General features: G+C 43.8%; 4 protein-coding genes across 8 annotated transcripts in view; 1 reads left to right on the top strand and 3 right to left on the bottom strand.

Moving 5' to 3' along the window:
* Nucleotides 1-3658: 3658 nt before the first annotated feature.
* ppp2r1bb (protein phosphatase 2, regulatory subunit A, beta b) lies at nucleotides 3659-11575 on the bottom strand. The gene is made up of 15 exons (XM_057050713.1): nucleotides 11417-11575; nucleotides 10704-10794; nucleotides 10475-10575; nucleotides 9978-10210; nucleotides 9717-9864; nucleotides 9482-9637; nucleotides 8684-8798; nucleotides 8512-8582; nucleotides 7652-7786; nucleotides 6643-6816; nucleotides 6469-6529; nucleotides 5487-5641; nucleotides 5264-5406; nucleotides 5093-5184; nucleotides 3659-4998 (listed from the first exon to the last, which is right to left on the bottom strand). Exons 1-15 carry the CDS (start codon nucleotides 11492-11494, stop codon nucleotides 4967-4969), a joined length of 1785 nt encoding a protein of 594 aa, XP_056906693.1. The 5' UTR covers nucleotides 11495-11575; the 3' UTR covers nucleotides 3659-4966.
* A 739-nt stretch (nucleotides 11576-12314) lies between these two features.
* med29 (mediator complex subunit 29) lies at nucleotides 12315-13521 on the top strand. 2 transcript variants are annotated; one of them, XM_057049450.1, is made up of 4 exons: nucleotides 12315-12506; nucleotides 12576-12634; nucleotides 12721-12805; nucleotides 13029-13521. In XM_057049450.1, exons 1-4 carry the CDS (start codon nucleotides 12351-12353, stop codon nucleotides 13254-13256), a joined length of 528 nt encoding a protein of 175 aa, XP_056905430.1. In that variant the 5' UTR covers nucleotides 12315-12350; the 3' UTR covers nucleotides 13257-13521. The 2 variants fall into 2 exon arrangements, with proteins under 2 accessions (XP_056905430.1, XP_056905431.1); XM_057049451.1 differs by having other exon boundaries at nucleotides 12318-12506; nucleotides 12576-12630; nucleotides 13029-13212.
* Nucleotides 13522-14079: 558 nt separating this feature from the next.
* On the bottom strand, nucleotides 14080-20191 carry mlf1 (myeloid leukemia factor 1). 4 transcript variants are annotated; one of them, XM_057049446.1, is made up of 9 exons: nucleotides 19377-20191; nucleotides 18692-18836; nucleotides 18377-18539; nucleotides 15850-15894; nucleotides 15311-15394; nucleotides 15107-15235; nucleotides 14827-14986; nucleotides 14596-14734; nucleotides 14080-14515 (listed from the first exon to the last, which is right to left on the bottom strand). In XM_057049446.1, exons 2-9 carry the CDS (start codon nucleotides 18751-18753, stop codon nucleotides 14455-14457), a joined length of 843 nt encoding a protein of 280 aa, XP_056905426.1. In that variant the 5' UTR covers nucleotides 18754-18836; nucleotides 19377-20191; the 3' UTR covers nucleotides 14080-14454. The 4 variants fall into 4 exon arrangements, with proteins under 4 accessions (XP_056905426.1, XP_056905428.1, XP_056905427.1 ...); XM_057049448.1 differs by lacking the exon at nucleotides 15850-15894; XM_057049447.1 differs by lacking the exon at nucleotides 18692-18836.
* Nucleotides 20192-20332: 141 nt separating this feature from the next.
* rsrc1 (arginine/serine-rich coiled-coil 1) overlaps nucleotides 20333-22939 on the bottom strand; it is a 78714-nt gene continuing 76107 nt past the window's right edge. Inside the window, exons 9-10 of the mRNA XM_057049444.1 lie at nucleotides 22090-22200; nucleotides 20333-20929 (exon numbers count right to left, since the gene is read on the bottom strand). Coding sequence (XP_056905424.1) covers nucleotides 20837-20929; nucleotides 22090-22200 — 204 coding nt within the window. The 3' untranslated portion in view covers nucleotides 20333-20836. The remainder of the gene's footprint in view (nucleotides 20930-22089; nucleotides 22201-22939) is intronic.

The raw sequence follows: 22939 nt of genomic DNA, 5'->3' as shown, positions 1-22939 counted from the left end.
CGTTGTGGATCCTTTTTGTGTGTGTCTGGTGCCACTGGTATTGAAACCTGCCCACAGAACTAATGCTCAGCCATGATCTCTGTGAACCTTTCACATGATTCAGTTGTCACGTAACTGCAGACCGCAGCAGTCTGACGGCAAGCAAGGGTTGCTCATTGTAGGCGGAGGTCAGCGGCCTGGAAAAGTGAATCACCCCAAGTGCTTTGTGTAAACTGTTGAGTCATAACCTACCCCCAGAGCCATTGCTTTAGGTCCTGGGGCAGAAAATACCACCATTAACGGGTCAGGTTCTGTCATATCATTAAATATTTATTTTCATTCCTGTTAGACCACAGAACTAGTTAGGAATGTTATGATTCAACCAAATTTGGTGGTTTACTTAAAACGCAATTCATCATATTAACTTAAAATAGACAGTGAAACTGACAGATCAAAATTTGATTGTATGTCAGCGCTTTTGCTATTTGTGAAACGTTGCCAGAACCAAAGTTTTAGTAACTGTTACTGTAAATGCACCGCGATGACGCCTATAAAATTGTAACTAAGTTATTTTGGAACGTTTCACACCCAACAGAAACTGCAACTGAAGCAAAAAAAACCCACCGCGAGCATAAGTTTATAGACACACGGGCGTATATTGCTTAACACGCACGCGTTAGCTTCTTCCCGGTCTGTGTTACACTTAAACTGTTCCCCGGAACAACGTGCACAAGGAATAACGATCCTTAAAAAAAATTACCTGTGAGCATTTAAAAAAACAGATTTTGTTTCGTCTCGGGTTTTCTGGGTCACGGCCAGCTTGTTGTATATGATGTTCATAATATTAGGTCAAATTCTCACAATTTGGTCCACAAGTTGGCGTAAAAGCAAGACAGAAACGCATTGACGGGGAGAATTTAGCTGTACGCGTGTCACCGTGTAGGGGCGGAGTCTACACGCAATCCCCGCCCAGCGCACACTGACGCCTTCAATTGATTGAGCTCAAATCTTTCGTTTTTTATTTGTAAGTGTTTGCAGCGCATTAATTCACCAACAAAATTAAGTCAAGCTTGAAATACCCGAATGAGGCCTCCCATTCCGATGACCTTTGACCTCCAAAACCAAACCGCATCATATTTAAGCAAGCAAGCAAAATTATATCTGACAACTTGGATGGTTCATCAGGAGCACATGCTCTGCATCCTCTGTTTCCAATCCTCAATCAGATGACATCATCTGTCTGCATAAGACCAAGAAGCCAAGTTTGTAATGGAAAAATAGCGTGGTCTCAACTGCTTTGCTAAAATCATTTCCTACATGTCAACCGGTGTTACATGCAGCATATGTGCCGCATTAGTCACAAAAATCTGGAGCACAGATGCAGAATTACAATTGAGGATGTTGACTAAGGGAAGAGGAGTTTTCTGTAAAATTTTAAAAAACAAATGCAATCCAATAAAAAAAGGGAATACAAATTTGCATCAACTAATGAACAGAAGGAAAATGGAGACTGGAGGTGGTTGTGCTACATCAGCGGGGGCAGGAACGTGCGTACTGATTGCATGATCATTTCAAGATTTTGTCCAGAGTTGTCCAAATCCAGTCCTCAAGGGCTATTTTCCCAACCAGGTTTTCTGATCTACCAGGTGGAAAAGTAGCTCAACTGGGTTCCAAATTCACACCTTTTCTGCCTGGGAGGACAGAAAACCTGGCAGGATTGTGGCACTCCAAGACCGGATGTCGACATTCATGGCGTAGCGAACACGTCCATCCAATCACCCCGATTAGACATAGAACTCTTAATCCTGCTAATACCCCATCATTGGAAGGTGTGCCAAAAACATGGAAGGGGAGGGGTTAATCTGGTGTTGCTTCTCTTTCAGGTAGGAGACCTTGAACACAACACTGCTTGATAATGTAAACATCCCTGATGATCTGTCTCATGCTTTGTCAATAAAGCTCTGCATCGCATATCTGTTGTCTGTAATGCAGGAAAAAAAGTGTTTTACAATAAATCCTCATCCTGCTGTTTGCTGCACACACCTGTGGTGGGACGAAGGTGAGGGGAGTCTTTTTCATTCCCAGTAAAATACTGCAACATCGGATGCCTGTTCGCTCGTCAGGTCCCAAGTATACCTTAATGACATCAGCGGTTGCCGTGACAACAGGAGGGCGGATGATAACATCCTACTGCGTCTTTCGGAGCAAGTGGGATCTCATAGCTGTTCAAAATTAGAGCTGGAGAGAAAGCTTGGGAGCAAATGCTGCAGCGAGGAACGGAGAAAAGACAGGATTTCTCTGAAGGTCATGCCTCATTAACGCACACGGAACGCCATCTTTAATCCTGAGGTCGTGCTGGTGAAGCAGATGGAAGGTTAGAACTCCCTGTGCAGCTTAACGCGTGAGAAGGTGACTGAAGGAAAATGTTCTGTTGCTCTACTTCTCCCCGGCTGCTGCTTGTCACTTGTCACCCTGAGAACATCTGACCTCACTCTGTGTGACTGTGCGTGTGCGCGCGCGCGTGTGTGTATCCTGCTGTGTGGGGGCTCGCTCGAGTCCTTTCATTATAAATGACACGGTCCTGTGAGGCAGCTGCATTGACGTCAAGACTCCCGGTGTCGTCGAGCACTCCGGCTGCTGAAAATCCCTCCAAATAACCGAGTCTAAACAGGTTGCCATTTCACGACTGTCTCATGAGCCAAGAGTGCAGATTAGCCCTCGACCAACTTTCCTTAAGAGTTCAGAGTCTGGCCTCCTCTTCCTGTCTGGGTAGATCAGTAGTTTTTAAATATCTTCTCCTCCTCCATCCGGATTCACAACAGCTCTCCAGACAGTCTCGCTGCAGCAGAACATGCTGACGTTCAGCAGTTCCATCAGCATGGGTGCAAAATAGGCTCCGGTGTTTAGGTGCCAAAAGGCCGAGTCGAGGATTGGGGGGGGGGGCTCGCAGGCCCGAGGGGGGCTGATGGGAAATTAAAAACCGTCTTTTCTGCCTACCACTTGTGTGGGTGAAAGAAAAAAAAAAGCTTTGTCCATTATCACAGTTAAGCCGAGGGGGAAAAGTTTCCCAGCATGCACTTTGGTCCAGCAGCCCAGCCCTTGTTTTGCAGCGTTCTTCGCCTCAGTGGCGGTCAGGTGTCAGCTGCAGAGTTGCTTCTACCCCGCGTGGATCAAAGACCTTCCGCTTTCATCTCTACAGCAGCTGCCTGCAGGTTAACATTGGCCAGGCGTGACACCGGTAACGGCAATAATCAAAAACATTTTTCCCTTCGGTTGTTTACGGGATCAAGATTTGCACAAGGCCCACCGCCTGGGATGTGCAGATGGGGGAGTGTCCACATCAAAGACATCAAGGATGTAATTAAGACTTGATTTACAGCAACATTGAAGGTTTTTATGAACTAGAGAACTCAAAGCACATGTGAGAACGTGGCGATGGTTCCGTAGACGTTCTGTCCCATTTATTCCCTTCACCCAGGTCAGCTGGAGGGTCTCCCTATTGGAACCTGGTCCTGCTCAAGGTTTCTCCCTGTTAAGAGGCTTCTTTTGTTATCTGTTCAGGGTTCAGACCCAGAGTCAGTTTCTCTCCAAGAGACAATCTTTACTGTAGCAGACAGTCATTTTCAAGCCACCGGGACGTAAATATAGTTAGCAAGTGATTCACGAAGGCCACGCCAGCTCCATTGTGTTACTTTATTCAGATCAAGTTACAGTAGTACAGCTTCCCAAATGTGAAGAGGATTCAAAATAAAAATAAAAGCACAGATTCCTTTGTTACAGGACAACCAACAATAAATGTTTAGTAGAGCAAACTGAATTAGGATCAAGAGAAAAGCTGAGTAGAGGACAGAGGTTTCTTTTATCAACACAGATGATACATTTATTCAACCCGCCCGGGACCACCCCAGCTCCCGCCCAATAATAAAACACTACGCAGCCTTATGTACACATGCTCCGCGTGCCCGCCCCATCTTTTTCTCCAACACAGATTCAGAATCGTAGAGACCCTCCACACTTCCTGGACAAATCTGACGCGACAAAATTCAGCGTGACACAAAGAAGAAGAAGGGGGGGGCACAAGTGTCAAATTTGACTGAGCCCTCGGCCGCGACAGCTGTTATTTACGGCATCTTACATCCAGGGAATAAGCGTCTCGCAAAGATCGGCGCATCGGGAGGCGAAATCTGTTCAGTCGGGTCATTAGAAACAAACACTACTGCTTCTTAAAGCCATTGGCACAACGATTAAGACGATGCTGAGGAGAGAGGAAACGCATCACCAAGACAATGTTCTGCCCCAGCACAACCAAACACCAGTTTCACGGGGGTGAACTTGAGCTGGTTCCTGTTACGGTGGGCCAAAATGATTTAATCAGTACACCAATTCTGCAGAGAACAGAACAGTTCAGAGGGGAGAAAACGGCCTGGCTGAGTTCAGAACACAACACGAGATCGGTTATTACTTGCAATCATCAAGTTCGTCAGATCACATGCAGTAAAACGACGGCTTTTTTTTTTTTTTTTTTGTTTTAAATTGGGCCCAATGAGGAGAGGACGTGTACAGAGACGTGCACCGGCCTGTGAAGAGCAACATCGGTGCCAAAAGAGAGCAGATTCAGGGGAGAAGCTTAGCTAAAGAACATCGAGGCATCTGCTGCTGGGGTGTCGGCCGACGTGCAACTGCATGGCAAACGTGGACGTGTAGGATTCTACAACGGTCGTGGCCGAGGATGTAAAAGGGAGGAATGTGAGAGGGGTTCTGATCTGCAATGCCTAACTACTACATCAGTTAGATTGCGATTTTACACTCTGCCTTCGTTAAAGCTCCGATTTACAGCAAAGTAAAGGCAGCGCTCTGCCCGGACATGGTCTACAACTGTAAAAGAAAACAACGAAAAAGGATAAAAGAACTGATAACAAGTCGTTCCTGCACATCAATAAATATCTTGTAAAAGTGTTTGTTGTTGATGTCTCAGGGTGTGGCAGGTTTAGCCGTGTTGGGTTGGCGACAGAGCCAGAACTGTGGGAAAAGGAGAGCGCCACTTCTTTAACATGCGTCACGTTCAGGAGGGATTTCTGTACTTTAGATGGACGTTAGCAGATGAGCACCTTACCATTGAGGGCCTCCTGGGCAAAGTATTTGACATCCATGTCTGTATCTGTGGTCAGCTTTTCCAGCACTGGTTTGACTTCTGTCTGAAGGGCGCTGGAATAAGACAAATCAGATTTTTAATTCAGCTTCTGGACCTAAAAGGCAGCGACGGGCGTGAGGACAGAGGACATACAGGCTTTCGAGGACGGGGCCGATCTTCTGGAGGGACTTGGCCACGTTGAAGCGGACGTTGGCCACCTGGTCATTGGCCATCTTGAGGACCACTGGCAGCATCTGCTTCGTGGTGATTTCCTGGCCACAAGCTTCTGACAGGGCCTGTGGCACAACAGAAACATGAGCAAGCTGACCAAAGGCGAACAAATGTTAGCTTTGTCCACACGAAGAATCGTCCTTACATTGATGCAGAACAGAGTGGTCATCCTGTGGAGGTAATTGGGGTCGTTGGCCATTCCCAGCACCTTGGGGACGATGGTGTTCTGGGCCCACTCATGTCCAAACTTCTTCACCAGCTTCATTAGGTTGCAGGTGGCAGCTTCACGGATGGCGTACACTGCAAAAAATGACAGGGGCAAACTTCTTTGAGAGAAATTATAATACAGGGAACCATGAAATGCAACACGGGGAGCAAACAGTCATAAAGCCTGAGATAGTAAACAGCGGCGTTCAACAGGGAGGTGAGGATTCCAGGCCTGGAGTTGGGCTCTCTTACATAAGGGTGGCACTGCCCAACACACACTCACAAAGAAACTCACACCAGCAGCATTCCAATGATGTAACCCAGCTGGCCTTTAGTCCTGGAGAACGCATGTGTCTCTCTAATTAGGAAAACTCCATGTGAAGGGATTGTGGAACAGTGAAGAATGATGCAAAGGAAAGTGTTTGAATAACTAAAACAAGGTGTCGTCCCCTGCGCGTCCTGCCTGGTGGGCACAGAGTTACCCAACTGTGAGTTTTAGCAGCTACAGTATAAATCAACAGTTTCTGTGGCCTGTATCGAGGCTCTGAGATCCTTTACTGGTGTACCGCCTCTACCTGCAGCGGTGATACTGCCGTGTCAGCGCACAGGATTCCACATACGCGGCATCCTCTATGCTATTTACGTCACTCTTTGTTATGATATTAACACAAAAATATGGACAAACTCGCTCTACGAACAGGTCAGACAGAGAGCACGGTGAAGAATGTCGTTCGGAGACAGGAAATACCAGCAGGACACCCAAGCTTGATAATAAATCATGGGAAAAAAAATTACAGAGGAAAAAACAGGTAATTAAAATAGTTGTGCATTTGTAACATTACACGAATGGATGGGTGCAAAAGGTCATACAGAAGCACACGCTGCAGGTTTTAAGGAAGCTCAATTCAATCGTGACTCACCGTGGTCAATCAGCCAGGCCATACAGAGGGTGTTAAGCTTCTCATCGAAGAACTCCACGCCCTGGGAAAGCAGACACTGCCATTAGAGCTCCCCTCATGACCCGTCAATATCAATCTTTCTGGTTTGATGACCCTTAAAATATTTGCCGTGGGTTTTTAGCTGTCCTGACTCACCAACTGTCCCGCCAACAGGGGCATGTACTCTATGATGGCAAGGCGGACCCTCCATTTCGCATCCTCCGCCAGCTCGACGATGGCCGGCAGCAGGGACTGGGAGAGCTGGCGGATGCCGATCACCTCGTTCACGCAGTCTAGGTTTGAAATAATGTTGAGGCGCACCTCAGGGCACTGCCACAGAAATACAGAGATTCACAGGTTAGGCTTCCATTCTTTAGTCCAGTCCATAGTCGGATAGCAAAAAAACGCAACAGAAAAGCTAAACAACAGTTAAAGAAATAACTTATTGAATGAATTCCAATATTTTCAATTAGGCTCCATTTAGAATTGTCCTGAGAATCGAACCTTGTTAGTCTGGACTCTAATCTAATTAGTCAATTTTCTCAGTCCTGTTTCCTTCCCACAGATGGGATACAAGGCAAGAGATGAACTGCAGCAAAAACGAATGCGCGCGTTGTCTTATCTTGAGATGAAAAACCACTGACTGAGTGTTATAAATGAAGAAATGTGCTATCGCATCAGCCCCACTGTAACATTAGGCAGACTGGGAGGTTGACATTTGCCAGACAGAGCAACAACAATCTGAAATACCTCTGCAAAAACAAGCAAGTTTCAACCCAAAAATATCATGTAGGCTAAGCAAATAGTAAACACCTCCATTTAGGACTGTACATACACCCAAAGGCAGCATGCACAGACTAATGTAGCTGCACGACTCCAAGCTTTTCATTACACTTCCCACAAGACGCAGTGATTCGGCCTAATTGTTGGGTCTGTCTGACTGTCAACACCACAAATCACCATCCTACTGGAGTGGAGCAGCAGCCAAATACATCTGTTCGCTTCCATTAAGGGGAACTGTCTGGATCTCGGATGTAATGGTGACAAGATCAACAAAAGTCAAAGAACATGCCTTTGTTTTGCAAGTGTCTGAACCATGTGAACCATCTTTTTGCAAAAGTCATTAAGGAAAAAGTGAAAGGCCAGAACTGAGCGTTTCCTTTACCTCGTCCTTGAGCTGAGCCAGAAAGAGGGGCAGCAAGTGCTCTATTGTGTTGTCTTTGCCCAGGATGGTTGAAAGGCCCATGATGACGGAGGCCAAGGCCGACTTCACATGCTGGTTTGTGTCTGAAACCAGTTCCTGGAGAAACAGACACAAAAACAGACAAAGTGCATAAACAAGAATCATATTCATAACACTACGAAGCTCTGAGGCTTCCGTTCTCCAAATAAAGTCAGTTATTAAATACTGACTGCAACAGTCAAACAAATGAAGTAAATTATTAGTATGAATACTCAGTCAAGGTCCTTCTAATCTAATAAAACAGGACTGACAAACCAGGAAGTAAATTTGACATTCATTTAGATCAATCACCTGCTGTGGAACAAGCCCTGTGCAGGTTTCAAGAGTCACCTTTTCTCTTGTCTGACTGCTTTATCCCCTTGCTGAGATAATCACACTGTACTTGTGTGTGTTCAATATTCAATGGACACACACGAGTACTGCGCAGAATGAAATTGGTGAGCAACAGTGCCGCCTGCTGTTCAACAAGAGCACCAGCAAACATCCTTGTGTGCATATAATTGATGTGTTCAGGGGAAAACCAATCAAATCTTTTGCCATTTCTTGGCAAATTTACCTCATCAAGTCTTATAAAAATGTAAATGCTATCAACGATACCCTTGAAATTGGGCAGTTACAACAATATGTTGTTGTCCATCATTATTTTTGATCTGAAAGTTGAACTACTTTCAGCACCATATCATACAATGTTGTATTAAGTGTCCTTTTCTGTTTAAGTTTATCTGAACGGAAGGAGCAGGAAAAAATGGATTATGGTCCAAACAATGATTATTTTTACTCACCTTGACGCACGGCAGAATGTGAGTCATGATGATTTGTTCACGGCTGTCCTCTGGGAGATTCTCACAGAATTCTAACAAAAAAGGAAACGTTATCAAACTCAACTTCAACAACTCGTTCTAATAGAAAGTTGATGCCCAGACAGAAAACACGCGTTGTTATTAAAGGATCCACCTTTGACTTTGTTGGCAGCGGCGGCTCGGACCTCAGCTTCGCAGTCTTTCAAGAGGTTCTGGAAGGCTGGAACCAGGTCGTTTTTAGTGATCTCGGGTCCGACGGCTTTCTGGAGCTGGACAAGGCAGGCGGCAGAGCAATGAGCGTGGGATGAACTTGTAATCATTTGTGAGTAAAATGCATTCTCCAGTTTATATCGACTGCTATAAATACTAGTAAATGTATGTTTTTAACAGCTAAAGTAAAACCTTAAAATAATGCTCTGAATGAAAAACAGGATCAGAAAAGTAGTGAAACACTGGGTAGTGTTACTGGTCACACAAGGAGAAAACATGACTCCCCCCAAGCAGAAATATTCAGGTTTTGTGACCAAAACAAAACAGAAGCTCTGAGCTGAAAATAGAGGCGAAGACTGAAGACTGCAGGCTGTGATGTGAGCACATCACATGTAATCTGGGAATTAATATTAAGAAATCTTTAAAAATCATCATCAGCTTTAAACCAAATCAGCTTAGAACCATCAAAGTTCTGGAACAGCATATTCATAGCCTGCTCTTAGTCCTATTATAAATACTGTGAAGGAACCTGAAGGGAGAGACCGGTCAGGCCAGCACACAGGAGAACAAAACCCTGGTTTTGCCTTGATGTTACTCAGCCTTATATTTTGTTGAATAAAAGCATATTTGAGTACGAGTTTGAGCTACTGTTTGACACAAATGGCTTCAAGGATTTAAAGACATGGCTTGACTGTAGATGATACATTAAGACATGACTAAATATCAAGTGTGCTGAGCTAACCTCGGAGAACTTGTCAGCCACCATGTACCGAACTCTCCAGGATTTATCTTCTGCTGCCTGGCGCAGCGTTGGCATCACCAGGGTCTCCAGGTCCTCTTGAGGCAGCAGAGTGGCGATGCTGACACAGGCCTCCACCGCAAGCAGCCGCACCGAGTCCTAATAATGCAGGTAAACCCATCAGCTCAGTCGGGGCTTCAGAACCAAAGGAGCGAAGAGAAAGCAGGACAGCTCTTACCTGCTCATCAGAGGCCAGAGCAGTGAAGAGGGAAATTATGTCACTTTTTACATAATCCAGCTCCAGAACTTTTGCAAACTCCCCCAGTTTAGATGCTGCTGCACGGCGGACCATGGGAGTATCATCCGAGCACAACGTGCGAAAATGTCTGAAAAAAAGAAATGTTATTATCCAGACTGCAGACAATAAATCCACTTAAAATAGTCAGCCAAACTTCAGATTACATTGCAGTAAACTAATGTAGACGCTGGCTTCACTTACTGGCGGATCTCAGCCTTGACAGTGCTGGAGACACGGGGGTAACACACACTAAATAGGCCACAAGCAGATGTGCGGGAAGTGAACCAGTCACCACTAGCCAGCCGCTTCACCAAGGGCTCAAAATGGACCTCCAGGTCAACAGGAGAGTGTTCTTGGGAGATCTTACGCAGGGACTCCACAGCTTTATCTCTGACGACCGTCTCTTCCACCGTTGCAAGGCTCTCCAATGGTGGCTGTGAAACACAATAGGAAATGGGCTGAATTCTCATATATAACACACATTATTGATGTGTTTTATCCTAGAAATGCATGTTAAACAGTTTAAAAGGACAAATCTAAAGGCCTACATATTAAATTCATAGAGACTCAGAGCCGCAGTAGAAGGGTGTCTTCATGCTTAAGAGAAATTCACATAAACTCAGTTTAACCCCTCAGTTAGGACTTTGAATATCCACGTCATATATAGCACAGATAAATCTTATTTTACATGGCCTTACCAAGAGACAGTGAATGTATTCTGGGCCTCCCACCAACATGGTGAAATTTCCAAGTTGTTCCGCCAACGCCAGGAGAACCTCGTCTTCATCATAGATGGTGTCTGAGGGAAGAGGGAAGGCTGATGAGCACACAGTCTGCTTTTAAACGAGAAAGGCGTCATCTCGCAGCATGAAGGAAACCTGCTGAAAACATCAGCTGATTTCAAGTTACGACCATGGACTTTCGTACCTGTGAGGAAGGGAAGGAGCTCGGTGCGCGTCCTCTCCACACCGAGCGCCAAAGCGATTGTGGACAGCTTTTTGATGCTGTTCAGCCTCAGCTGGACACAAAAGTACACACATGCATTAAAACAGGCCTTCACAACTGTGAGAAAATTATATAATTCTGACAAAATGCATCAGGAAAATGTTTAACTCGAATCATTAATTGACAAGCGAGCATATTAGTATTTATTACACAATTTGCAGGTGTGTTGCATAGCCCCCAGAATAGGTGCATTTAAGACTTAAATTGACCTTAAGCAATTACTATACGTTGCGGCCTTGACAATCTTACTGTTGTGATGGCTAATGATCGTTAAGTCATTTACCTAGCCTAGCATTATGCTAGTCAATGCCGATGTTAGCGGTACCGGCTACAACATTGACCTCATTGGTGTGTCTTTGTCAATATTCTAGATACAAATATAACAGCTAGCAAAAAAGTCACATCATTCCCCAACGGGGATCAACGATTACAATGGTAAACCTTGGCACATAAACAGCTACGTTAGCAAAGCAGGGTGCGCCCGACAGACACATTTTTGTTAGGCCCTGGCGGAGAACGCTAGCTAGCATTTTCGCTAGCTAGCTATTAAATGTCGACAAATGTAATGCGTCACAATGAACTTTTTCGTAAAAAAAACAAATAATGGCACCTATAGTAACAAACATTAATGTTACCTGAACATCCTCATTTCGCAGTTCATCAATAAGAACGGCGATAGGATAGAGAGAATCGTCTCCATCAGCTCCTGCCATTTTGGATACAGTTGCAGTTACCTAATGGCGCTGTTGTGCCGCACTACGGGGTTTCTGCTTGAACACAGAGGATACAGGGCCCCTCCCACTTCTGCGTCTGGCCTGTCGCTGTTGCTGCCTTTAAGAACCCACCGACATATAAGTGTCGCTTATTGTATTGACTTTTCATCGAAATGTACGAATAAAATACCCCTTTAAAAATGCAAAGAATGAAAGAACGCACAGCATTTTCAAACCATGAAGTTAGCGAGGCACATCTTTGCATTCTTTACCGATTTTATTTGGATTTTGTATGTATGTATGTGTGTGCGTGCGTGTGTGTGTGTGTGTATGTATATACTGTCTGTGTAAATTCTCAGTCATCCAGGTCATTGTATCCAAGGTAGTTTTCTCTGTCAACTGGACTGGGTTTCTTCTCTTGAAGACGTTTCGCCTTCTATCCAGAAGGCTTCTTCAGTTCTGAAGTCGCTGGGGAGAGAGCTTGAAAATATATAGCCCCTGTGGACCATTTGCATGCTAATGATCCGGGTGGTCACCTGAGAGTCGTTAGCAGGGTCGTTGGTCGGGTCGTTCACCTAGTTTCTGTATATGTATATACTGTATATTTACTGTATATTTAGATATATTTAGAAGTGCCACCGCGACCGAACGAGCATTCAGTGAAAGAAAATGCTGTATTTAGTTATTTAAAAACACCTTAAATGTATATGTTGTTACTAAAGTGTAGAAAAATACAAAAAATTATCAGTGAACAATTCCGTTCTGGTCTAGGGACAAAAATTTACTTATTTTGAAAACAATAACGACCCGGATGTTTATCTCATCTTCTTCCGGTCTATTGTAGCGTTCGGTCAAAATGGCTTCCCAACAGCAACAGCCTCAGCCCGGTGGTCCGATGGCTCAACCTGGACTACAACAATCTTCTACGTTACAACAGCTGAGTCAACAGCAAGATTTCGACCCAGTTCACAGATTCAAGATGCTCATCCCTCAGTTGAAGGAAAGTCTGCAGGTAAGTGTGCCCACGGCTAAAGTTGCTTTGGATGACACAGGAACCCCTGTCACAATTTTGCCTTTGTAGAATGTAATGAGGATCGCATCCTTGAATTTGGCCCAGAACACCTCGATTGACAACGGCACGTAAGTTGGTGGATTGGTGCAGTATCAGGGAAACGCTTGTGTGTGTTTACTTGTTTCAGTAAATTATTTGGATTGTTATGATTTAGGAAAAGCAGCGACGTTTCTCTGCAACGATTTGACAAAAGCCTGGAGGAGTTTTATGCCATTTGCGATCAAGTGGAGCTGTGTTTGGTAAGACTTAATAACATAATACATATCTTTTTCATGTTTAACCACAAAACACTTAGTATTCTGCATCAGGCTTCTCCTCAGTACTTAAAATTTTAAACATTCAGGCTCGAGAAAATCTAAAAGCACATTAAATTTTAAAACATTTACCTGTTTATCTGTAATACATGCACGCTTGTTTATGTTGATACCATCCAATCCAGACTCACCCTTTCCCCTTCTGCAGCGGCTGGCATATGAGTGCCTCTCTCAGAGCATTGACAGCGCCAAACACTCTCCCAACCTCGTCCCGACAGCCACCAAGCCGGACACGGTCCAGACGGAGTCCATGTCTTACGGACAGTACCTCGGCATGATCAAGTCCCAGATTACCTGCGCCAAAGACATCCACAATGCCTTGTTGGAATGTTCCAAGAAGATAGCAGGAAAAGTGCCACCTCAGGGAATCATTTAGAGGTCCACCTCGGCGTTCCAGCGCTACATAACGCAGGATGTATTCAGAACTCAATCAGCACCCAAGGCATCCTTTAGATGTTTAGTTGTATATTTGAATATTCTCTGGAAGAATTTGTTTATTTTCAATGTTCTGTAAATAGTCCTGGCGAGAGCCTTGTTGAGGAGGGTGTGGGAGGTAGCAGAACTCTGACTCCCAAATGAATTCTTACAAGTCTTTTGTACCTTTCTTTGTATTGCAAATAAAATAATTTCTCTGCTAATGATTTCCTGTTTAACTGTAAGACCTCAACTGTGATTAGACACAGTTGCTTCATCGCTCCTTTAGGAAGATTTTTGCTTTCACAAGACAACATCAGGCATTAGCACATTTGATTAGCAAAGATCCGGAGCTGAATTGTGTAGCACTTGTGAAGTTCGTGTTAAAGGTTTAGAAGTAAAGGGAAATAAATTTGTAGCCAGCCGAATCTGCTGTTGGGAGAACAAACTGAGACTTTCCAGAGGGGTCGGTACAAAAAGGCTGCTTACAGCTGGTGATATTTTCAGTGGCGCTGAACATGTTAGACCTGATGAAGATGGCGACGTCTTCCTTCACTCACGTCAGAGTCCACACCAGTGGACTGGGCCTATATTGGTCAGACACTTTGACACCTTGCTTTATGCAGAAGCTTGGGGAAGGTCTGATACGTGAGGGTGTGTTTGGGCCTGCAGCTGTGTCACTTCTCAGATCAGTCTGAACTATTGACATGTGCTTGCATCCAAAAATAACCCCCGGCGTAATGGGCAGCCTTCCACAGGCATACAGCAGAGACACAGATGCCAGATAACTTCATAAAATTTATTATCAGACATCAGGACTTAATTTCAAAGCTATAAAAATATACAAGAAAGCTCTTTCAATAACCCAGATACCACAACGTTGTTTGCAGCTTACTGAAATAAACAGAAGAATAAACCCAAGGGACTATATAAAAAGAATCCTTTTTTTTTTTTTTTTACAAAGATTACAGCAGGTAAAATACATAGAGATGATTGGGTATAATTACAAAAACATTGTCCCGCTTTTATGTTAACTATTTTATTTAATATATCAATAGAGGGATAGCAGGAGTAATCTGACCAGTGAAAGAGCAGAATAAATGTCCATTGTGTTGAAGCCGTATGGAGAGTTTTGAAGACTTTAATCCCCATCAGGTGTTTCATTGCATCTCTGAGACTCTCATGTCGCTTTTGCCCTCAGCTTTGTCATCTGAGTCGTTCCTATAGCAACAATAACATAGGGAAATAGTTCAAAACAGCCACCTCATTCCATATGGTATCATACAGTTCATGATACTGACCTGTGGGGCTGCTCGCCGCCGGTGATGGCGGCGTGGCGCACTTTGCGAGGGCGCGGTCCCTCCAGCTGAGACACGGGGTCGGATGGATGAAACTTGGACACCTTCTGCTGCCACTCATCCTCAAATGACTGTCCTTCAGCTGAGGATGGAGGGTGAGGAGGATGTTAGGCAACATATAATTCACACTTAAGGCATAGTGGGCTGTTCCAGATGTGTTTCTTTTCATCGTACATTCATCCATGTTCTGAAAGTTCTGGTTGAGCTCCTTGTCTCCGGTTTTCTTGTTATATTTCTTCTCCACCACGTGTCCTCTCTCGTGAATGTGATGACCAATGGCCATCTTTTCCACGCCGCTCTCAGAGTCTTTAACTGCTCGCCGAGTCTCCTTGATCTGTTGACAATGACAAATGTTTAAATAGACGGGAGGGTCTGGAGGAGGAGGAAAAACAAAGATCAAAGAAAAAAACATAAAGACAATGTTGTGGTTGGCGCATATGTGTGAAGTACGTACCCCTCCGGGAGCACAGCGCGTTGATGAGCTCGCCTGAAAAACTTTGGGAGGCTCATTACCGACCTTTGAATAGGTCATGATCGACGAAGAGCTGAAGGAGTGCGTGTTTGAATCCAGGGACACGTTCTCCTGAAACGCACAAAACAGGCGGATTTAAGACGGCCCGCCTCGCCGCAGTCTGAGCCAACGAAACATCGGACTCACAAAGTTCCTGTTCATCTCCCCCATCCTGTTTCTCACGTTGACCATCATGTTGTCGAATAGGCTGAAAGGATTCCTCACTGCGTCCTAGAAAACGGCGAGAGGAAAGAACAACCATGACTGGGCTCACATGCCGCACGTCGGAAAGGCATTATCAGCTCGTCAACAACCCTGTCATGCGTACAAGCGTGCATGCACAGACTACACTGAGCTAAATATGTCTTGCATGTGAGCCACCTGGGGCACGGTCACACTCGCATGCACAAAATGTGACCCAGTGACATTCATAACTGCATTAAAATGGCTATTCCAACAATCATTAATGATATTTTCAACTTTATTTTGGGATTTATCCTGCAGACCCAGGCAGAATGGCTTCAATTTAGTGCCGAGTTTATGAAACACTAAAGAGAATGTCAATATGAGGGCTGCTACAACACAAATTAACGTACGGATTGGTTCATGCAGTTAATCACTGTGACATTAAACACAAAAATGGGTATTTTAGCGTGTTTCAACACGCAGCAGACAACTGTACTGACCGTGCTGTCAGAACTTCCAAAGGGAAACAATGACCGGCTCATATCCTGAGGATTCAAATGATATCAGTTCAGCATTAAAGTGCTGTGGAAGTGTAGCATGTCACATGAGCTCTGGGATGTTTACCCAGGTTGCTACTAGTAAGCTGTTAGGTTGTCTTACACTGGTGCCTAAGCCTTTGAGAGCTCCAAAACCCTCTGCGTGGCCCTGAGTGCAGTCCCTCAAGGGCCATGAACCCTGCGAGAGTTCAGACCCAAAAACAGTGCCAGGCTGGCGAGGCGGGAGCAGCCTGCGGCCCAAATGTGCAGGTGTTTATACCCGAGCCCCTTCCGCAGAAGAATCTTGGCAGCCGTCGCTATGTGTATGTGATGCACAGGGGTTTGTGGGTAATCAGCAGGGTGTTGAATGACTTGTGTTCCATGCGTAATTGGGTCGCATTGCTGGAGCTTATCGTGGCTTTAACGCTGAAACAGAGCTTGGTTCTAGAAAACCGGCAAAGGGCTGGACGTACCAGTCAGGACAGGGATCGACGGGGCTCAGAGAGTCCAAGGCTGCTCGTTCAGCTCTTTTCTAAAGGTCAAGCTGATGCAAAACGCTACTGATCAGCATCAACGAAGCCTCAGAGCCAAGTTTATCACAGACTGGCATGTATGCACTAATAAATGGCACTTACATATCTGCCAACCATATATTTAGACTAAGGTTGAGCAGAGGAGAGATTAGAGGAGCGAAATAAGAAATGTCGACTCAATGGTCTTTGGCACATTATTTTAGGCTGCCTGAACAACTGTGGATTGATCTTTTCTGTGGCTCTCGATCAATCTGATCCCGGAGCTGCATGGGTGCCCTCTGAGGCAGGCTGCTACTGCAGGAGTTAGGCTGCTTCGGCGAAGCACGCGCCTTTTTTGCAGTGTCCTGTTCATTTTCTGAGTGTATAGATTATGTCATGTGTGTCGCAGTGACCGACCGCTGCACTTGTTTAAAATTAGCTGCTCCCTTTTTAAAACTTGACGAACCTCTTACAAACACGCCCGTGAAACAACGTTAACCCCATGCTGATTTGACTTTTTTCTTTCCTCGGGATGGCAGAGAACCAAATATAGCCGCCATTTAATTTTAACGACAACATGCCTGAGGAGGTTTGCTATTTACACACCGCAAATCGACTAAAGCGTCCGAGCGTGGTTGCTCTAGTTTCAGTACAGTATTGTCTGTGTGTGTAGGTCGAGCATATTCCCGTGAGCACATGTGCCTGTGATATCGGAGAGCGGCGCGAGACTGAGCGGTCTGTCATCTAGTGGCTAATGCAGCAGCACTGCCAGGACGGCCTGCCAAACAGATGAAGCGAAAGAGCACGAATGACAAAACAGAGTGTCCGTGACATCTGTAGACATGCTTTTACAAATCCAGTCAGGCGGTGCCAGAAGTTCAGCTTTCCAAGCACTGGAGATCTGGCACCTTAAATTTTCACATATGTGGAAGTCTGTCAGATCATTTTATTCACTTTAATTCAGCAACAGACCATTATTTGATTACATGTGTTTGGATGGACGTTTTGCAGCACGGCTTTGATTTGGTCGATGCCTTCGCTTTCAGATATCCGGTGACCTGATGGAGAAATCGGGCTGCCTGAGTTAAGCTGCTGCTGAGAGTCATTATCAGAGATAAACACGCAGGCTTTCATGAGACAGCAGGTGACTCAATGTGACTTAGAAGGATGCACGATAAGATAGACCTCTCACGATAGCTCTCGGTTCAGGTTCTGCACGGGTTTGGGACTTTAGAAAGAACGATCCAAGAAATAATTTTACAGAAATTGCCATTCAAGTTTATAGATCAGTACCAAAGTTAAGATTCTGTGTCTGAATCAGCAGTTTGCTTCATGGATGCCGCAATGAAAAAGCATGCTGGGCCAACAGCTTTGAGTTTGGTGGCGATATTTTGGGGATTGTGACAAACTGAATGGAATTAAAGTATGCTTCTCTTCTCAGGAGAAGTTGGCCTCAAAACAGAAAAGATTCTTTGGGGTCACACGGTTTAAGAAAAGGTCCATTTGTGTATTTGCAAGAAAGCAGTGTGTCATTGGAACAATGTACTATAAATAGGGTTACTGGGAGCCAGATATAACGGTCCAGAGAGGCCAAGAGGGTTGCCCTTCCACTAAACCAGACTCACATGGCCTCCATACCTCAGTGGCTGCTGCTCCAGTTACCCCGCCAGTGGCCAACTTCCACTTTACTTAGTAAACTAAGCACTTCATCCAAACACTAATCTATGGTTACAGGCCCAAGCGCAGAGAGGATCACTGGGGCTATCAGAATTAGAAATACTTTACTGACCTCCAAGGGGAAACCAGTTCGTTACAGTTGCTCCTAATAGAATAGAAATGTCAACGCTCAGGTCGAGTTAAAACTAGACAGTAAAAGAGGAGGACCCTGGATAAAACTAAAAGAACTAATTAAAAGACTCAAATACTTGAACCCAGTTTCTTCAAAGAAGTTTTTTTTTACTTCAAACACATTTTCTCACCCTATGGTTTTCCTGCAGCGCCCGGGAGGAATGAGGGTGATCTCCCGTGTCCCGATCTCGTTGTCTCCCATCAGTTATGCTGGGCATCGTGGGCCCACCGAAAGGCTCAGAGAAGCTACGCATCATCTGACGCATGTGATCCCTGTGCGCCTGGAATGGATCCCTGGAGAACGAGCAAATATGGTGGCCAATGTTAACGATTTGGAGGCCGAGTTTGAAAATTTGGCAATTTGTGGACAGGTTTTAGATATTAAGTCAACATAAGGTTGTCTTTGGTCCATCATATCTGTGATTTTAGGGACTTTCTCTCTTTACTTTCTGCTGCATGTTCCAGGGTTTCCTCTGACAACTGTGCTCTGTTTGTGAGGAGGTATCATCTGCAAGTTGATACACTTCCAATTCCAGATCTGTTTCTGCAGATTGTGGTCGCAGGGGATGTCACTCAATGTTCAGTGGATTACTTTTGTAAAGTGGGAGGAAAAGATGTCACAATCTTCACAAAAGTTTGATCTCTGCAGCACTGACTGATTTAGTGTATATTGTACAATCATTATGAGATTAAGATTAGTTGGCATTGTTTTTAATATTATTGATGCTTTCTCGGGTTGTCCTGTCCGTAACAGGTCAAGAGGTTCCCCATTAATCTCTAGTCTTTAAATAATCTAGAGCACTGCACAATGACAAGTTCTAAATGGACTAATTTATTCAGATACATCTTCAGATTTACATGAAGATTAAGAGCTAACTGCGCAAACTGATGATTAAAAATAGAAAGTTACCCCTCCACATCTAAAACATTATTAATAGTGACAACATATTCTGTTTCCAAGAACGTAAACTATTATGAAACACCGAGGACTCCATTCTCATAACTGTGGTTTAAGTATCTAAAGTACTAAAAGGAAACTACTTACTAATGTTACAAATCACAAAGTCATAAAACAACTAACAAATGCAATTCATTGCAAAGTTTTAATTATTTACGTTGTTGGTTACTTACGAAAAGAACGGGTCTTCATCAAAAACCCTGCGCAAATTGCTATTAAACATTTTTCAACAGGTTTTAAGAGACGAACAATTAATTTCCAAGCAGTAATTAAGGGGATATTCCACCCGGCGCAGATGCTGCAGCTCCGGCCTCGGTAATAAACACTGTGGTCGCGGTGGTGATCAGATCACTGGAGCTTCGACCGAAGTGACCCACGTGACGCGCACCGGACTCCTGATTGGCCAGTGTTACACCCTTTACTACAAACCCGGAAATACGTCGACTGCGTAAAGCGACTTGCGGTCACTTGTAAACAGACAGAAAACAGAGATTTCTCAATTTACATCTAAATTAAAACCTAATTAAATCAAACTATAAGACGTAATTTACTCGTGCGTCCGTCTTCAAACCACCTATAATATGTCGGTACTTTTAATTCATTATAGCTGAATGAGGTGCTGTCCCGTTAAATCATTATTAAACTCGTTCTAACCAGCGACAGTAATAATAGCTAAATACTGATGTTTTACGTGTTTGTGAGAGAGATCGTGGTGTCTAATGGGTAATTGGGATGTGATGTGCCTGTAGCAGACCTCTTCTTTCATATTAAATACATCCTGGATGATGTTGTGCCGCTGCCATGACAACGACACTCGAGAGTTTTGGTGAAAGGGGGGGGGCAGTAAATTATTTGTTTTCTCCCAAGCCGTGGCCACAAAATTATGTAAAAAAAAAAAATAATAAAGACAATGGAAAAAGAAACCATGTTTAGGATAGGAATGAATCCAATGGTAAGGTTGATCTTAAAAAAAATATATATATAGCCATGTCAGCTCAGTTTGTGTACTCATCTTGGAACATTGTCATTTGGTTACAACACAGACTATTTGGAGGGTGAAGGAGTAAGACACCATGTTCCAGACTCAGTATAGCTTTACCATGTGGTTGTTCTACAAATAGGCCCGGCGTAAGAGCAAAAACTACTTTTAATCACCATAGAAACAAGGAAACAAATGCACCAAACACACATAAAGCACGATTTAGCAAAGTCCGAGGTCAGTTTTATATAATGACATAGATGGTTACATCAGAACAAGTCAGGCTACTTATATCAGTGACTGACTCATTGATATAAATCCATCTAATGCTAATATTAAAAGGTGTCAAGTTTTGGATGAGCACAGATTCTGTTTTTATCCAAGCAGTCCCACTTACAGCCATAAAAGTGCAGGATTGTGGTTAGTCAACTCAAATACACTTTATGGATCAGGGCCCAAAGAAAATTCATCAGAAAATGCATTTACATGGTAACACACCAGCGTTTTAGAGAGAAAATCTAAACAATTCAGGAAAATAAGAAAAATGGTTGATTTCTATAATAACAAGACTTTATAATTTAAACCAGATAAGAATGAAAACTAAAACAGATCAAGCAGTCCTGGGACCAGAGGGAATGCTGCTGGAAGCCTGCTTCAGCTGACAGGACTCCCCATGAGTCTCTCCTGCCTTAGTGACGTCAGCCTGCTCAGCCACAGCTCCTCAGCCTTCTCCTTATCCATGAACAACTGCAGGTCAACAAAAACAGACCGTTAACACCATCATGAAAATGACATTACGACCCCAGGAACCATTCGCATGGACATAAACATAGGGGGGGAAAAATCAGAAAATCTTTTCATTAGTTGCAATGTGGAAATGAAGGAAAATGATTAAAAAATCAGTTTACATTAAATTAAATGAAAAATTCTGCTTCCTCAGAACAATTCATTGATTATCAATTCAGAAAACTGCAAAATAAAACGGAATCCAAGAAGTTAGTCAAAATCTTCTCGGATGAAACAAATCAGCTCTTTTAATGAACATTTTTAAAATTTTATTTTAGCCACATCAATCTCTTAATATCACCTAAATGAATTAATCTGGTCAATAAACCTTTGAGGATACAAAGTAAAATCGAATCTGCATATTCGGAAGTTTATTATTCAGAAAGTCAATTCACCCATTAATAAATAAAAACAAAAAAACACTGAGAAGATTTCTGATCTCATCGACAATAACGTGGTGGCTGCATTTATATTGATTAGTGGGCATTAATAAAACTTCTGCCGTATGCATCGTCAGTCTATACGTGGATGAAGTATGAAGAACGCCGAAGAATGTCGATCTGTCATGCTTTCAGCTGCACTGCATGTTAAACGCGTGTTCCATTGTATGCCAGTGAGTTCCTGTCTGTAGAGCCGGTGCCGTGCTGGTGTCATGGTGCTAATGGGGCTGTGTGTGTGGGGTGATAGTATCTGGGCTCGGCTAATGGGACTCATCTGTTCTAATTGGAAGTGGAGCAGGGGCTGAAGAAGGGGGCCCGCCTGGGGCATATTGCAACCATACATCAGCCTGGTTGAAGTGCTCTAAGTGTTTATTGGTGCTGTGTGTATCTGAGGGGGGGTTATCTGCATACATCAGGGAATAACTCAGTTTCCCCAGTGGAGATAGATGACTGGGAGGCCCCAGGGAGCGTTATTGGAGTTTAAAGTTTCCTCTTGTTCTTCATCATTGGTCTGCGAGCAAGTGAGGAGGCTATAATCGACTATACTGAGATCCACAACACTGTGGAAAGTGTTGCGCCAGACCAGGCCAGAAGGGTGTAAACATCGCTGCAAAAGGGGATTTTAAGAGACAGAAAATAAATAAAGGTAAGGGTGAATGCTGGCCTTGTGCGTTAACTTACACTGGGGTGAGCGAGTGTGTCATCGTCTTTGTAGATAATGGAGACAGGAAAAGTGACATCCTGATGGGTCTGCTCCAGCTCCGGCTCCAGCGCCACATCACAGGACTCGGTCTGAGTCCAGAAATGCACAAAAACAAGCAAAGATCATTTCAATTTAGGTCACAATGCCTTAAAATACAGTTAAATATGATTAAAGCCAAGGTGATAAATGTTAATATACTGGTATAAGTATATAGTAACAGCAGCTTTGGCAGTATTTGTGAGATAAGAAGGACCTAAGAAAACGTACACAAGGCCACGTAATAAATAACTTGAAATACAAGCTTTGGCCGCAAGGTGGCAGCGACAGTCAGACAAATGGATATGCGGCTCTCCAAGTTCGTGATTTGTCCTTTTTTCTGTATGTTTTATCTTCTCTAATTATGTCTGATTTTGCAAATGAAGTCTTAATTTTACAATTATTTAAAATAATTCAGATGTGTCATCACTAAACAGAGCCTGTTGTAAAAAAAAAAAACAAAAAAAAACAGTCCCTCTTTAAACTAATGGAAGGTAAATAAATACAGTATTTAGTAGTCTTAAATTATCTCTCAAGCTATCACATAAAGGTTTAACAAGACCCATATTTGAAATTCCTGCTTTTTGTTGTAATTGATATATATTTGAATGAATACTGGGCCAATTCCAGGCAGGCTCCAAATAGAAGTGAGAGAGGCCCCAGAGCAAATGTTTACCCAGTTGGATGGATCCATTTTAAATTCATTTGGCAGGACTCAAAAAAGTGAGAGGGATCTGAAACACACTCCCTAACAAGAGAGGCGAGCGCCAAACATCAGAGAGCAGCACTGGT

This window comes from Takifugu flavidus, chromosome 12 (genome assembly GCF_003711565.1).
Source record: "Takifugu flavidus isolate HTHZ2018 chromosome 12, ASM371156v2, whole genome shotgun sequence".
In the NCBI taxonomy this organism is placed as follows: Eukaryota; Metazoa; Chordata; class Actinopteri; order Tetraodontiformes; family Tetraodontidae; genus Takifugu; species Takifugu flavidus.
This window is presented reverse-complemented; position numbering and strand designations above follow the sequence as displayed.

Coding starts and splice junctions, on each gene's coding strand:
- ppp2r1bb (XM_057050713.1), bottom strand. CDS start 11,494: ATGGCAGGAGCTGATGGAGACGATTCTCTCTATCCTATCGCCGTTCTT. Junction 8,583..8,683: donor CGCTGCCAACAAAGTCAAAG/GTGGATCCTTTA, acceptor CTTTTTTGTTAG/AATTCTGTGAGAATCTCCCA. Junction 4,999..5,092: donor TGCCCAGGAGGCCCTCAATG/GTAAGGTGCTCA, acceptor CTTTTCCCACAG/TTCTGGCTCTGTCGCCAACC.
- med29 (XM_057049450.1), top strand. CDS start 12,351: ATGGCTTCCCAACAGCAACAGCCTCAGCCCGGTGGTCCGATGGCTCAA. Junction 12,507..12,575: donor AGTTGAAGGAAAGTCTGCAG/GTAAGTGTGCCC, acceptor TTGCCTTTGTAG/AATGTAATGAGGATCGCATC. Junction 12,635..12,720: donor ACCTCGATTGACAACGGCAC/GTAAGTTGGTGG, acceptor GTTATGATTTAG/GAAAAGCAGCGACGTTTCTC.
- mlf1 (XM_057049446.1), bottom strand. CDS start 18,753: ATGATACCTCCTCACAAACAGAGCACAGTTGTCAGAGGAAACCCTGGA. Junction 15,236..15,310: donor GGGAGATGAACAGGAACTTT/GTGAGTCCGATG, acceptor TGTGCGTTTCAG/GAGAACGTGTCCCTGGATTC. Junction 14,516..14,595: donor GGCGGCGAGCAGCCCCACAG/GTCAGTATCATG, acceptor TTGTTGCTATAG/GAACGACTCAGATGACAAAG.